The 15,023-nt window shown below is 56.9% G+C and overlaps 2 protein-coding genes across 3 annotated transcripts in view; one reads left to right on the top strand and one right to left on the bottom strand.

Annotated features, from left to right (window-relative positions):
• Positions 1 to 15,023, bottom strand: part of LRP1 (LDL receptor related protein 1) — an 81,620-nt gene that overhangs the window by 15,869 nt on the left and 50,728 nt on the right. Inside the window, exons 29-55 of the mRNA XM_066258743.1 lie at positions 14,631 to 14,858; positions 14,238 to 14,412; positions 14,049 to 14,143; positions 13,667 to 13,816; positions 13,399 to 13,539; positions 12,900 to 13,034; positions 11,249 to 11,380; positions 10,851 to 10,985; positions 10,522 to 10,651; positions 10,258 to 10,384; positions 9,737 to 9,888; positions 9,522 to 9,646; positions 8,808 to 9,185; positions 6,862 to 7,051; positions 4,940 to 5,144; positions 4,403 to 4,595; positions 3,711 to 3,836; positions 3,378 to 3,506; positions 2,974 to 3,093; positions 2,664 to 2,777; positions 2,124 to 2,273; positions 1,923 to 2,045; positions 1,522 to 1,638; positions 1,169 to 1,297; positions 776 to 898; positions 550 to 690; positions 269 to 459 (exon numbers count right to left, since the gene is read on the bottom strand). Of these exons, the coding sequence (XP_066114840.1) occupies positions 269 to 459; positions 550 to 690; positions 776 to 898; positions 1,169 to 1,297; positions 1,522 to 1,638; positions 1,923 to 2,045; positions 2,124 to 2,273; positions 2,664 to 2,777; positions 2,974 to 3,093; positions 3,378 to 3,506; positions 3,711 to 3,836; positions 4,403 to 4,595; positions 4,940 to 5,144; positions 6,862 to 7,051; positions 8,808 to 9,185; positions 9,522 to 9,646; positions 9,737 to 9,888; positions 10,258 to 10,384; positions 10,522 to 10,651; positions 10,851 to 10,985; positions 11,249 to 11,380; positions 12,900 to 13,034; positions 13,399 to 13,539; positions 13,667 to 13,816; positions 14,049 to 14,143; positions 14,238 to 14,412; positions 14,631 to 14,858 (4,154 nt within the window). The remainder of the gene's footprint in view (positions 1 to 268; positions 460 to 549; positions 691 to 775; positions 899 to 1,168; positions 1,298 to 1,521; positions 1,639 to 1,922; positions 2,046 to 2,123; positions 2,274 to 2,663; positions 2,778 to 2,973; positions 3,094 to 3,377; positions 3,507 to 3,710; positions 3,837 to 4,402; positions 4,596 to 4,939; positions 5,145 to 6,861; positions 7,052 to 8,807; positions 9,186 to 9,521; positions 9,647 to 9,736; positions 9,889 to 10,257; positions 10,385 to 10,521; positions 10,652 to 10,850; positions 10,986 to 11,248; positions 11,381 to 12,899; positions 13,035 to 13,398; positions 13,540 to 13,666; positions 13,817 to 14,048; positions 14,144 to 14,237; positions 14,413 to 14,630; positions 14,859 to 15,023) is intronic.
• STAT6 (signal transducer and activator of transcription 6) overlaps positions 4,319 to 15,023 on the top strand; it is an 87,790-nt gene continuing 77,085 nt past the window's right edge. For both annotated transcript variants that reach the window (XM_066258745.1, XM_066258744.1), the window contains exon 1: positions 4,319 to 4,336. The gene's annotated coding sequence lies outside the window, so the exon portion shown is untranslated. The remainder of the gene's footprint in view (positions 4,337 to 15,023) is intronic.

The raw sequence follows: 15,023 nt of genomic DNA, 5'->3' as shown, positions 1-15,023 counted from the left end.
TTGGTCTGGCCTCACCCTTGAACTGCAGACCCTCTTTGATCTCTTCATGCCCCTTGCTCTCCCGTGTGCAGCAAAGCCGGCTGGCTCCACCGTCAGAACTCAGCAAATAGAGCTCTGTTCTGTTCACTGTTGTGTCCCCACTGCCTCTAGTGCTGTCTGGAAGAGCAGTGCTGCGCAAGCCCTTGTTGAATGAATGAATGAGAGCTGGAGAAAGGAGTTCTTTTCAGGCTTGGGGATACAGAAGCTTCCACCCTGGGGCGGGGCACACCTTGAAGCCAATCTTGAGGTCCTCACACTCTTGGCTGCAGCCACTGAGCTTGCGGCTGAGACACTCATTGACGTGGCAGCCCCGCTCGTCCGAACTGTCCCCACAGTCATCCTGGCCATTGCAAAGCAGTGCCTCTGCCACGCAGCGCCCGTTGCTGCACAGGAACTGTGAGGGGGCGTAGCATTTGTGCTCTAGGGAGGGGCAGAGGTGGCAGGTTAGTGAGGTCCTGGGAACAGGGGGCAAGGCGAGAGGGAGAGGGGGGAGCCGGGCATCAGGCCCACCTGGGCTGGTGCAGTGTGGGTTCATGGGAGCCTCATCACTCTGGTCGTGGCAGTCATTTTCACCATCACATTCCCACTGGCGGGAGCTCAGACAGCGCCCATTGGCACAGCGGAACTCATTGGGGCCACAGGTTGGGTACTCTGGAGGAGGAGGGGGCAGATGAGGCTGGTGGCCTGGGCGGAGCCCGTCACAGCGAGGACAGGCCCGTTTCCCACCAGGGCTCACCACACTCAGGAGACTCGTCGGAGCCGTCGGCACAGTCACGGTCATGGTCACACACGAAGTGCTTGGGGATGCACTGCCGGTTCTGGCACATGAACTCACGGTCGTCGCAGGTGCTGTTGTACACTGTGGACAGAGGTGGACGTGGCCCCTCAGCTCCGCCTGCCTAGCTGCTGACTGTTACCCCAGGCCTTCCCGCGGTCCAAGTGGTAGAGCAGGCAGAGCACTGAGCAGGGGTCTGGACACCTGAGTTGCAGATAGGGCTCTGCCACTAACCATTTGTATGACCAACCCCTGCTGAAGCCTTTCCCCTTCTTGACTGTTTCCCTTTGTGCAAAGTGAGACTGTGGCTCCTTGCTGCCCCCTCCCCCCCACTCCTCATAACCCATCACTCACAGCAGCCAGCTGTGACACTCTCATCGGCACCATCAGCACAGTCCTTGTCACCATCACAGAGCCAGCGCTCAGGGACACACACATGGGCGCCCGGGCAGGAGAAGGAGTTGGGGCCGCATGTCTTGCCTTCTGTGGAGGGAACAGGGAGCTTCTGAGAGGCTCAGGAGCAGGCAGAGCAGGGCTGGGCAGCGGGGTAATGTCCCCCCTGCTGTGCCATCCTTCCTGCAAGAGGGTGTATGCGCGCGCGCGCGCGCGTGTGTGTGTGTGTGTGTGTGTGTGTGTGTGTGTATGGGTGAGGTGGGGGTACCTGTCCCTCCTGGGGCACCTCCCCGACCTGAGCCCAGCCCTCTCACCGCAGTGTGCTGCCTCATCTGAGCCGTCCCCACAGTCATCACTGCCGTCACACAGCCACTGCTTGGAGATGCAACGATGGTTCTGACACTCAAACTGGGCCTCTGAACAGAACTTGTCTGGGGCAGTCAAAAGCCACAGTCAGAAGGGGAAAGGGATGGAAGGTCACTAAGCTGGGCAAGTAGATGCCACAGGATCAACGGGAGGGACCCACAGCACCGCTTAGCAAGAGTAGACATAAGACCCCCTCTCTTGAGGCTCTGGCCTGGGTGCCCTCCTCCCAGAAGGGCATCTTCTGGGTAGGAGTTGAAAGATAGGGCCTGGATAGGGTCTCTGTGGCTATGGTGAAGGCCTAGCCTCCACAGATGCTCAGGGCAGCCAGCTCAGGCGATGGGTCACTCACTGCAGTGGGTCTCGTCCTCTCCCTGTTCACAGTCATCCTCCTTGTCACATGTCCAGCTCATGGGGATGCAGCGCCCACTGCGGCAGGCAAAGTAGTTCAGGGGGCATCTGGGGCGCTTCACACCTGGGGGTAAGAAAGGTATGAGGGCCCTCTTTCCCTCAAGCACCTGCTGCCCACCGCCCGCCTGACCACTGTCTGGACCTGGGCAGTCTCGCTCGTCACTGTAGTCCCCGCAGTCATTAGCACCATCACACACCCAGCTGGGCGCGTAGCAGAGGGAGGTCCGCTCACAGGGCTGGAAGCGCACGCCCTTCACACCCAGGCGGAAGTAGCTGCTGCAGTCTGTGGCACCTGGTGGGGGTGGGGATGAGGGGTGACACCAGTTCCCTCCAAACATCCTCCTTGGCAGCTGCTGGCCATATGGGGCCTTTGTGTTTTGGAAAGTTGAATGGAGTCCTTCAGGTGGGGTGCTGTCCACACCTTCCGCTCACTAACCCCTCTCTGAATTCCAGGGGAGCTCAGGCACAGAGGCAGGGAGCATGGGGTGGGACAGGCAGGCTATGAGGGGACGGAGGCCCCCTGTGGGTCAGAGGAAGGTAGAAAGAAGCACCAGGCAGGATAGGGGAAGCAGCACAGGGGGGCCCAGGAGAACCCTGTCTGTGTCTCCCACCTCCTCCCGGAACTGAGATCACTCTTAGTTTCTCCTTGGTGAAATGTTCCAGGGGCCGGGGCCTCACTCACTGCAGTTCATCTCGTCCGAGGCATCATCACAGTCCACGAACTGATTGCAGCGGCTGGAGTTTCCGATGCAGGTGCCGTCCCGGCAGCGGAACTCGCCCACACCACAAGCTGTCTCTAGAATAGCACCCACCCGTACCATAAGGCTAGGTCCTCCCTGTGGGGGCCAGGACGGGACGGCCCAGGCCAGAGCACCTGGCCCAAAGCCTGTCATAGAGTGCCCCGAACCCTTGGGGTCTGGGGCCCAAAGCTCAGCAATGTGGGGTGGGGCAGAGGTTGGGGGTCTGAGGCCCCGGCACTGTGTCCTACTTACTGTTGCAGGGAATCTCGTCGGAGCCATCCCCACAGTCATCCGCCCCGTTGCACCACAGCATGTTGGACACACAGCGCCCGTTGTTGCACTGGCGAAAAGTCTTTTTGCAGCGGCGTGAGTCTGCAGGTGGGGAGGTGGGCTGTGAGTCAGCAGCAGCTACAGCGGAGGGGCTGCATCTGCGTCTGATGAGCTGTCATGCATTCGTTCCCTTGACAATCTGTGCAGCCCCTGCTATGGGCCTGGCACAGGGCTCATGGTAGTTCTGTCCTCCATGAGCTCCCAAAACAAAACTCCAGGGCCATGGAGCTGGGTGCTGGAGCTTTGGTTCCTCTCACACTCATGCCTTGCCCTGCTGGGGGCTGGGGCTGGTGACTGGAAGCCAGGGTCTAGAGGTGGCTCCTTACTGCAGTAGGACGGCTTCTCATCAGACTTGTCCTTGCAGTGGGAGACGCCGTCACACGTCAAGCTGAAGTTGATACACTCGCCATTGGCACACTCAAACTCATCTTGCGCTCGGCAAGAGGAATTCACCGCTGGGTAAGGGAGGTGGAGGAGCTTTATGAGCTGGGGTCCTAGGGCCTTGAGTGCCCCTGTCCCTCTCCCCCAACCCCAGAATCGAGGTCATCCTCACCTTCTCCTTGGTGAGAGGTTCAGGGGCCTGGGCCATTGGGAGAGTCTGGGAGGAGCCGGTCCCCAATGTGGCCCCACGGTCCCCCTGCCAGTGCCCTCCATCTTACCCCGGCAGGTGAGGTCCTCCTGGAGAATGCGGCCCCCTCGGCAGGAGCAGTTGACATGGCCTTGGTGGGTGAGCAGACAGAGGTCCTGGCAGCCCTCGTTGTTGAGGCGGCAAGGGGAGAGTTCGCCTGGGGCAGGGAGGGAAGACAGTGGGCTGAGGGGGCTCTCTCTGCGCACCACCAGACGCTGCACTTCCCTCCCCGGCTGCACAGAGCTCCAGAGCCCTGGCAGTGCAGGCATATGTGGTGAAGGGCCAGCTGGGGAGTGCTTGGGGCACCTGAGGTGGAGGATATGCTCTTAGGCAGGGTGACAGGGAATTCCAAACATGGTCTGGGGCGCTGCAAGTCTAAGGAGCCTTCAGATCATGTGCGTAGTGGTAGGGGCCCCAGGACCTGTATGAGGCCGGCAAAGTTGCAGGTCTGTGAGGGGAACACTCAGCCAGCCAGGCCCAGCGTGGGGGGGGTGCCTGTGTAGAGCTTGGGCTGAGAGTGTGTGATCGGGTTCCGGGGGCATATGTGGTTCTGGGTGGGAGAGATGGCAAGAGTGTGTGCTGGGCTGTCCGTGGATTCAGATGAGACCAGAGGAGGATGGTATGAGTATAGGAGTGTGTGTGTGCATGCATGTGATTGTGTGCATGTGTGGGCATGCACTGACTGGGTAGGACGGCCAAGCTGGTGGCAGCAGACCCACTCACAGCTGTTGGTGTCATTGGCCACAGCGATGATGCCCATGGGTTGCTGGGGGATGTCCACACGCAACAGCTTCATATCACTGCCCACATACTTGTTGGCCCGTTGCACAGCCCGCCGCACCCAGTCGGTCCAGAAGATGTGCTCCCCATACACAGCCAACCCAAAGGGGTGGACTGGTTCCGACTTCAAGATCACCTGTGGAAACAGTGCCATCACTGTCACAGGTTTAGTTTGGGCCTTACGCCCTGACTGCCCCCTGCAGCTAGCCCGGGGCCCGAGACCCAGTCACATAATGAGAAGGACCTGCATAGACATCCTGCCGCCTCCCTCAATCAATGAGGAAGCCAAGTCTGGAAGGTGCGGATTGCACAAGGCCACACAGCTAAGTGGCAATATCAGGGCCTGGATGAAACTCCTTGGGCCTTCCTGGTTCTTCCTACCATGTGGACTCCGTTTCTGCTACTCTCTGCCCAGGCGGTCTCTGCCTTGGCTGGCTGGCCATCCCCTGACCCCAGCGCCCTCCTGCCCCGGAGACTCACATAGCGGTGGGAGCCATCATATTCGCACCGCTCGATCTTATCCAGGGTGGCATCAGAGAAGTACAGCTTCTCGGCGCGGTGGTCAATGGCCAGGCCATTGGGGGTGCGGATGTCCTTCTCGATGAGAGTCAGGGCATTGGCTCCAGACAGGGCTGCGCGCATGATGCTGGGGTGCTGCTCATTCCAGTTGGTCCAGAACATCAGGCTGGAGGAAGAGAGAGCCACAGGGAATGGGAGTCAAAGCCAAGGGGTCTGCCAGGCCAGGGCATGCAGATGACTAGAACCCAGGGGTCGGCCAAGGTATGAACCAGACTCTGGTGCCAAAGGCAAGCTTTGAGCCACTAAAACCAATACAGCCCAGTGTCTAGGAAGGGCCTGTGTGTGCACATCTTCCTCAGTGTCTGCAAAATGACCGTCTATGCTTACTGAGACAGTGTAGCCAAGTGACTTGGGCCCTGGGGTTCCAGTCCTGGCTCCACCACTTATCAGCTAGGAACCTTAGCAAGTTACTTGGCTTCTCTGTGCCTCAGTTTCCTCTCCTATGAAGTGGAAACACTACTACTTGTCCCATAGGGTGGTTTGAAAATTGAGTTAATGTTTATCTTAACGACAGCCAGCAAATACTCTGAGTATTTTCTATTATTTTATTAATGCTTTCTTCTCCTTACACCCAGGAGACCCCTGTTGAGTGTCTACTTGTCCTTGGTCCTGAGGGGTGCAAGGATTCCTGCCCTCAAGAAGTTCTCAAGAATCACCTTCTCCATAATTTAAGGCCTTTGCATTCTTGAGGTCTGAGCCCCAGCTCTGCCCCTAAATGAGCCTTCTGGCCTGCTCTCAGTAAAGGAGGTGGTGGGGGTGGGGGGTGGCAGCCACACCGTATTCCTCTCTGGGGTGGTAAGGCTCCAGCAATGGATGTGGAAGACCTCAGGGCTGGTCAAGTGTTACAGTGGCTGTGATGGTGTGGTCCTCACACCACCTGCATTAGATTGTGATTCCGGGTCTTCAGTCCCAGAGAGTCACTTGATTAGGCCTGGGGTGGAGCCAGGGAACCAGCCATCCCCAGGCCGTCCTTATGCACCAAGAACCACCGAGCTGCACAGGAGCCAGTCCCATACTCCAGGCCTCTCAGAGGATCTGCCAGTCTCCTTTCCCAGGACCTCTGTACACCTCCTCCCCCTGTCCCTCTGATGTTCTGGTCACAGACCTGTCCTGAGGACAGTGGACTCACCTGGCTTGTGTTCTGGACTCCTTTACAGTCTCAGCCTGACCTGCTGGGTTGCCTCAGCCCTGCACACCTCTCTCCACCACAGGTACCTTCCATCAGGTGCAGAAGGCCCCGCAGGACCTCCCTGTGTGGAGCACTCCCTCTTCTAGTTTTTTCTCAAAGCAATCCCATGTCTGTTCTGCCCTTTTCTGGCCTTTCTGCCTCCAGGCCCTGTGACAACCTGCCACCTCTGTGATGCCTCTCAGTAATTACAATAGTCTTTTGCTGGTCATCAGTGCTTCCCACCAATATGGTTTCTCTTCCCAACTCGGTGGCTTGGAAAGGCCCAACTCAAAGCATCCACAAAACAGGTGAACAATCTTTGCCTGAAGCTTCGAGTCCCAGAAATACATAGGACCTACTATGTGCCTTGAACCTGGCTCTCTGGTGAATGCACTGACTAATTACCAAGCCAGAAGGTCCTCCATAGCCCCCTTTCTGATACTGCCCTAGGTTCAGGCACCTGAAATACTATCCTCGTATTACACATAAGGCAACCGAAGTTCAGAGAGGTCATAGAGCTAGTCCAAGGTTATACAGCAAAGAAGTAGCAGAACTCAGGCTAGAGACAGCTTCTCCTGTGTCCCCCGCCCAGGTCAGCTTGGGGTAGCTTCTGCCCCCCCCTGCGGCCCATCTTCCCCATGCCCTGGCAGCTCACTTCTGGCATTCGTCCAGCACAAAAGCCCGTGGGTGGTCATCTCCAGACATGGTGATAACCGTCTCACGCTCGAAGGCCCCTGTGCGGGTCTGGTCCACTGTGTGGCGGGTGATGGTAGATGTTGTGTAGCTCGTCCAGTAGAGAGTGTCCCAGCCACGGTGATAGGCCAGGCCTTCCACGGAGCCCACATCTACAAAAAGAAAGAAGCAGCCATGGGTTGGGTTAGGGCTAGAAAGCAGAGCTGAAGGGACAACCTGGGCAGGAGCTTAGGGGCACAGTCTAGGGCACCCACTTCCCTGACATATGTGGGGTTGGAAGAGATATGTAGGAGCTGGCAAAGGCACAGCCTCCAAACTCTGTGGTATCACCCTATTTCCTGCTCAAGTGACACACAGTCCATCTCCCTGACTCTACTTCCTGCATCTCCCACTGATGGGTAGATTTGACTTAACATTATGGTCATACTTTCCTGGAGCTGCCATGTTGGGTGCAAACTGGATTTCAGTAAATCAAATCCTACTTGGACTGTACTGGGAAGATTCCTACTTAAAAAGACCCCAAACTTGATTGTTTTGTAGACATCTTAAACACAGGTTGAGAACTAAATGCACAGGAAAGACCGTGCACCAGTCTTTGAGAGAAAAAGACTCAGAGGTTTTAGTGGCTTTAAGCTGTATGACCATGTGGTTGCCAGAAGGCTGCATTAATGGAAGCATTGAGCCTGAACAATGGCCAGAAGGGAGGGAACATTCTGCCAATCTCTCCTGATCAAACCAAGAATGAAGAGTATCCTTCAGTTTTGGACACTACAATTTTTAGACAGACATGTGAACTGGACATGTGAAGCAGAAAATTTCCAAAGGAGGCTGAACGGACAGGTCTGTTCTTATCACCACTGTGTATTTGGCACCTAGTTTACTGTCTGGCATGTCTTTGTGGACAAGATGAATGAATAAATGAATAAATGAGTGAGTCAATAGACCTGGGGGCATCCAGCCTGGAGCAGACACAACTGTAGTGGAACAAAATACAGTTTTCAAAATTGCTGAGAGCTCTAGCACCCACCATCTTTCATGGAGCAGGCATGAACTGTCCTATGTTGAGCTAAGCTTTTATACTTGCCATTTCAGATACTCCTGTCTCTACACAAACAAGAAATCTGAGGCCTAGGGCCTGACCAGGCTGTGGCACAGTGGATAGAGCACTGGACTGGGATGCAGAGGACCCGGGTTTGAAACCCTAGCTCTCCTAGCTTGGGCTCATCTGGCTACCGCGCAGGGTCTCTGGCTTGAGTGTGGGATCATAGACATGATTCCATGGTTGCTGGCTTGAGCCCAAGGCCCTTATCTTGAGCAAGGGGTTACTCGTTCTGCTGGAGCCCCCACCCTCAACTCCCACCCCAAAGCACATATGAGGAAGCAATCAATGAACACATAAGAAGCCACAACAAAGAATTGATGTTTCTCATCTCTCTTCCTTCCTGCTTGTTTGTCCCTACCTGTCCCTTTCTCTGTCTCTCTCTCTGTCTCTGTCACAAAAGAAAGAAAGAGAGAAAGATAGAAAGAGAAAGAGAGAAAGAAAGAAATCTGAAGCCTAGGGAAGATAGGAAACTTGCCCAAGTGACTGAAACCCTGTGTCTGGGCTTGAACCTGGTCCATCTCTGCAGTGGTGCTGTGAGCACTGGACATACAGAGAAGAGCAGGGCTGTATCTATGTAGCCTGGCGATGAGCCAGGGCCAGAGGGGGAAGTAAGACTGGGCCCACTCTGCCTCCAAAGGGGGATTAACTACAATGGGTACAGTGTGATCCAATGGACACCTCTCAGGGACATAGAGGCAGTTGGGTTTCCAACAGGGCAGGTGTGGGCTGGCTGAGGTCAGCTCTTTTGCCCTGAGTCTGTGCTGACCCCACACCCTTTCCTAGGAAGACTTGGAATCTGGGCTCACTCTCCACAATGGTGGTTCTCCCCGAGCCATCGTCATTGATCTGCTGGATGTTCCCAAAGTGGATGTCGCTGAAGAAGATGCGGTTGGGGGTGCCTGGGGAGGTGCCCGCTCGGTAGTCGAAGGCCAGAGCAATAACGTTCTTCATGTACTCAGGATCCTCGAAGGGCTGTACGGGCGCGTTGAGATTGCGCTCATCTGACAGGTGGATGCTCTTAAGGATGGTGCGCTCAGAGTAGAGCAGGTAACCAGCATACTCGCGGCACGATGCCCCGTCCTCAGCCAGCATCCCGTGGGCACAGGCGCATGCCCGCTTCCCGCCGCCCCGGTACAGGCACAGCTGCTGGCACCCGCCATTGGCTACCGCACACACGTTGGTGCCTGGGAGGAGGACATGGGGAGAAATTTATGGAACACAGGGCCTGTCTTGGGGAAAGACTCACTGGTGTCTCTGTCCTCTCAGCTGAGGTGGAAATTCTGGCTGGCACCCTGCTGTACCTCAGTATGCCCCGTTCAGACAACCCTCCAAGCCTCTGTAGCCAGCTTCTAGATCACTCCTACAGCTTGCAAACCTTGGGGTCTCTGGGGTCACTGGGAAGTGCCCCTTTGGGTCTTACTTCTCTCTCCCAGCCCCCCTCACTCTGGGCTCTCTAGGGTACGCACTCACAGGCCAGGGCCCCTTGGGCCTCTCCTGCCAAGCCCAGAGCCTGGCCTCACCTTTCTGCCGGTCCCGGTTGAAGACCTTGATGTCTTTGAGCTGAACACCAATGCCCGTTCTCAGGGGCACGGAGTCAGTGGCGTTGTCTTTGCTCCCGCGCTTGATGGAACCATTAGCGTGAGTCCTGGGGAAAAGAAAGGGCCGTGAGCAAGATGTCAGCTGGGCCAGGAGGAAGGGAGGCAGCCAAGGAGAAGGCCAGGATGGAAGCCCTCACCTGTCACTCCAGTAGATGAAATCCTCAAACACAGACACAGAGAACATGTCCATGTTGTTGCTGGACAGAACCACCTCGCGGCTCTCACCTGTCTCCAGATCAATCCGCTCAATCTTGTCCGTCCGGGCGTCGCACCAGTACAGCTTCCCGTCCTACAGGCCAGAGGCGGCCACCTCACTCCGGGCCCAGGCCCTCCTGAGCACCCCACCCACCTTCCCGACTCTCTCATCCTTCTTCCTCCTCTGCCTCCTTCTGCTCTCTGACCTGCCAATCTGTCAATCTCTAGGGTTCTCTGCAGTCCCCACTTCTGAGTGACCTTCCCCCACCATCTCTGGGGTGGCAGGTTTCCTACCCAGGGTGGGGACTGGGTCAGATGACCCCATGACTCCCTGTCCATATATTTCTCCTAGGTGGGGGGCCATGACAGGGAGACTCACAGGGGAGCAGGGAACAGATAAGGGGAGCTTCCCCCAGAGCACAGGGTCTACCCCTTGGCCCATGGGCTGAGCCTGCGTCCAGACCTGATAGTCCACTGAGATGCCGTTGGGCCAGCTGATGCTGACGTTGACCAGCACCACTCGCTCACTGCCATCCAGCCTAGATCGCTCGATACGCGGGTACTGGCCCCACTCAGTCCAGAACAAGTACCTGTAGGATGGAGGGGTACGGGGCTCCGTCTCCAGAACATGGAGAAGAGAGGGCCTCATCAGAGTGGGCTGTGGCCAGAGTGGCTGGGCCAGACCAGAGCCAGGAATGGGGAGTGGCCTGCCTATCCAGCTCCTCACCCCTTCTCCGGGTGGACAGTGATGGCTCGGGGCTTGTCCAGACCCTGGGAGATGACCACGTAGCGGAAAGAGCCGTTGAGCCGGGCGACCTCAATAACGTCAAATCCCTGGTCCGTCCAGTAGATGTTGCCTGCAGGAGTCGGTGGTGCTCGGGGTGGGGTGGGAACATGCATCCTGGCCCCTCCCAGCCCCCAGAAACCCCTGCTGCCCTCCCCCCCCCCCCCCCGCCCCGCTCCTGCCTGCCCCTTCTCCTCAGATCCCTCCTTCGGAGACCGCGCTTTCCCCCGTGCTCTGCCTTGCCGGGGGCACCGCACCCTGCCACAGCACACCTGCGATCCAGTCTACCGCGATGCCCTCCACGCGGCCTATGCCGTTGGTCACCACGTCCTCACGCCACGTCTGATCTCGCTTAGCTCGGCTGATGGTGCTTAGGCCCATGTCCACCCAGTAAATGGTGTCATTTTCTGGAGGTGAAGAAGCCAATATGGGGATACCAAACAAGGCAGGGTCAAGGTGGGGGTGTCACAATCACGTGGGGTCAGGATAGAGGTGCATGAGTGTTTGGGGTGGGGGAGTGGCTTGGGAAGGGGAGGTGGGCAGGGGTGGGGGCTGTTGTGTGTAAGTGCCTCCCTCCCGCTGAGGTCAGACAGCCTGAAACTGGACCCCCAGAGCACACCAACCCCTAAGGTCGGGCCCCGCCACCCCCTCCCATCATCACATGGCTCACCGGCATGGAAGTCAATGCCAACAGCCAGGGAAGTCCCTGATACCGGGACCAAAGCATCCGACTTGTCATTGGGATCCAGGGGGATTCCTCGAATTCCCTCATGCACAGAGTACAGGAGAAAAGAGCCCACACCTGAAACACAAGAACACTTTACACATGGGTCTCACAGATACCCCTTTATGCTTGACTCCTGTCACCCTCAAACCTGTTCTTATCTGCATCCCTTTCCATATTTTACCCCAATTATCGAGCCTCTCTCCCCCACCCCCACCCCAACACACGTATATACACACACCCTGGCCTGGGCAGGGGGGGTCAGCTCACTGGGCGTCAGGAAAGCAATACAGGCTGGGGAACTACCTGCAAGAGACCACTAGCCCCCCACTAGAGGGCAGCAGAGCCCTGGGTCTCTCTCCCCAAGTCCCACCTTACAATCTTGCACTCCCAAAGGCCATTATGGAGAACCTGGGAAGGTTCACACAAGGCAATCACACTGCATGATTCCAGATTTAGATTTCCACCTTAGTTTCCTGTCCTCCCCTCTCTCTAACACCTCAGACTCAACATTCCCAACACCTCGCTCCTGAGTCAGCCTCATTCCAGTTTTCCAGTCCTTATGAGGCGCCATGTTCACACATCCCAGAATCTTCCTTTGCCTTTGTCACCTGATACAGTGTGTCCCCAAATGGGCCCTGGCTGCTCAGGCTCCATGTAAAAAAGGATTCATGGCTGAGTGAGTTGGAGGAAACTCCAAACGCTAGAGTCTTCTCTTGAAAATTTTTTAGTGCAGATGAGCATATTCAAGTCTCTGAGACATTCTGCAGCAAAAAACACTTAAACTTTGTTCAACCCGGTGTTAATTTCGGTAACATCTACCCACCACGTCAAAGAGGAAGGTGCCGGGAGTAAGTACATTTGGGAAATGCGGTCCTGGAGCAGGCTTGTAAATCAGTCAGCAAGCTCTTGTGCAATGTCTCTGGCTTCCATCCCTTCTCTTCAGTCCCAGCCTAGGTCCCATCTCCTAACACTGGGGTTACTCTAACAGCCTTCTAACTGGTCTAACTGCCTCGGTTTCTCCATCCCCCATTCGGCCGGCTCTATGCCGCCAGGTTAATCTGCCCCAAACACCGCTTTCCAGGAACTCCTGGCTGAGAGGCCAGGGCACTGCCCTACTTCATAGCCTGTTACCACAACGGCCCCACACCCTGCCCGCCATTTCGGCGTGGCACCTCGGGGGCCCGCACACATCCTCCTGTCGCGCTGGATCCCTTGCCTTGCTAGCATCCCTTCCCCTTTGAGCTACACACTCAAATCCTACTTGTCCTATAAAACCTAGCTCACAGCACACCTATTTTACAAAGCTGGCTCTGGCACCGCCTTTGGATGTCTAGTTTTACAAAATACTACTAAAATCAGAGCCACTTCACGGTCCTGTTTTCCCTACCTGTTAGCCTCCCTTCTGGATAAGGCTGCAGAGCAAGAGCACCCAGCACAGAGGGGCTTACTAAGCATCTAACTCAGAAGGCCCTTAATAATACATGATGAATGTAGTCCTGTTGCCAAGGTGAGGACAGGAAGGTGGGCTGTAGGGTAGGATGAGCCATGACTGGGGACCTGGGTTGAAGTAGGGAGGAGAGGCAGGGGCACTGACCCTCACAGGCCTGCTGGCCACTCCGAAGGCTGTAGCCAGCTGTGCACATGCAGGAGCGGGTCGACTCTGACGTAGGCAGGCAGAGCTGGGAGCAGTCCCCATTGCTGATGCTGCAGGGGTTGGTGCCCTTGTGCTCTGGGGGAGGAGGCAGGAAGCAAAGAAAAAGAGTTAGTAGCCCTCTTGGGACCTCAGTGTCAGGCTTGTGCTCCTCAGGGACGGGAGAGTCACTGCCTTCACCCTGGACCTTCTGGGGGTCACCATCCAAGTCAGCTCTCAGGTGATCTGTCCTCCTGGCCCCTGGACCAGCAACTGGGCTGGCTGTGAGCCTATATGGTGCCTCAATGAGAGTTAAAAAGGGGAGCCCCTCTGGGTGATGGGCGGAACCCACCCCACTTGCATTCTCATTCACTCGCTTGCCCAGGGATTCCTGCAGCCACTCCTGTAGCCCTGACCTCTTTGGCCCCCATCCCACCACCCCTTCCCCTCAACCCCGTCTCACCCAGTTGGATGCTCTCGTCATAGACCTTCATGTGCATCACTAGGGTTGTGCTGTTCCGCAGGACAATGGGCCCGGAGCCGTCAGCCTTGTTGCACGTGCCCATCTTCTCCGACACCTGATCTGCCCACCACAGCTTGTCCCCTGGGGCAGCAGGAGGGGATGAGATCCTTGAGAAGGCCCTCCCTGCCCAGCATTCCTGAACAGCCTGGCCGGGAGTCCAGCCTGGCTGGTTCTGCTCCTGTCCTTGCCCCTATCCAGTGGCCCTCACCCATGATGGCCAGTGCTGTGGCCTTGCCTAGCTGGTTCCTCATGGTGTCAATGATCTCGAGCTCACTCCCATCCAGGTTGCAGCGGTTGATGGTGTGGTTCCCGGAGCTGATCCAGTAGAGTTTGCTTTCAGGAAAGTCGATAGCCAGGCCTGGAAGAGCAGGATGTCACTGCTGGAGAGCCTGACATGAGGGCTGGGGATCCAGAGCCTAACCCGGCCGGGCTGCTCAGCTCCAGGGATATGTGAGGGTTTGCAGGGAGGGTGGTGAGGACAAACACTAAGCTCGGGTTCAAAGAGACAGAGCGGCAACTGGGGAACCCTGAGAGTATGTCCTGGTCCAGGAATCAGAGAAGGCTGATGGGCAGGTAGAGTAAATTCATACCCACAGGGCCTTTCTGGCCACTGAAGAGCAGGGTGCGGTTGCTGCCGTCCATATTGGCCATGCTGATATTGTCACCGTCAGTCCAGTAGAGCTTTCTAGTAGAAGGAAAGGTGCAGGCTCAGAGTCCTCTTCTCACCCCCCACCCCCACACAATACCTCACGCTCTCTAACCCTGGGCCCTGGACTGACCCACGAAGGGGGTGGACAACCAGGCCGTGGGGTTGATCCAGGCCCTGCACCACTGCATTCTTGAAGGAGCCATCCAGCCGGGCCACATTAATCTGCTTCTTGTTGGTGTCGTAGCTTGTCCAGAACAGGTTCCGGGACACCCAGTCCACAGCCAGCCCATGGGCATTTGGCAAATCTGGGGGTAGAGTGGGGAGGCGGTGGTTGGGAACTTGCAGGGCAGAGATGGGGAGGTGGGGGGGCAGCTGGTTTCTGTGGGAACAGGGATCAAGAAGCCAGGCTGGAGTACTTCGAGGGACCCAGAGAGACAGGGGGTGGGCACTGGGGACAAGGGTAGGGAGTGAGGGCTGGGGGGGGCACATGTGCCCACAGGGGTCAGCAGGGTCCAGACAGAACCTGCAGATACGACTGTCTCCACGCCTGTGCCATTGATGAAGGCCCTCTTGATGGCCTGTGTCCGCACGTCGGACCAGTAAACACGCTGCTCGCGGGCATCATAGTCCAGCACGGTGACGTTGTCGATGTCGGGCACCGTGAAGGAGATGATGTAGTTGTAGTAGGGGGCGTCCAGGTCCACTCCCCGGATCTCCATCTGACGTGCGTACAGCAGGAACTTCTTAAACTCTGTGGGGCACAGAGGAGGTCACTGAAGGCAGGCCCTGGCCTCTGTGCTTCCCACCTACCCAGATTAGGGTCCCTCCCTCTTATTCCTTCTGTTTGCTGCTGGCCCGTAGCCATCAAAAAGAAGCACCTCTGCTGGGTGTAACTTTCCTGCCAGAGTCCCAGCCT

The sequence above is a fragment of the Saccopteryx bilineata genome, chromosome 2 (genome assembly GCF_036850765.1).
Source record: "Saccopteryx bilineata isolate mSacBil1 chromosome 2, mSacBil1_pri_phased_curated, whole genome shotgun sequence".
Classification (NCBI taxonomy): domain Eukaryota; kingdom Metazoa; phylum Chordata; class Mammalia; order Chiroptera; family Emballonuridae; genus Saccopteryx; species Saccopteryx bilineata.
Note: the sequence above shows the minus strand (reverse complement) of the source record. Positions and strands in the feature narration are given on the sequence as shown.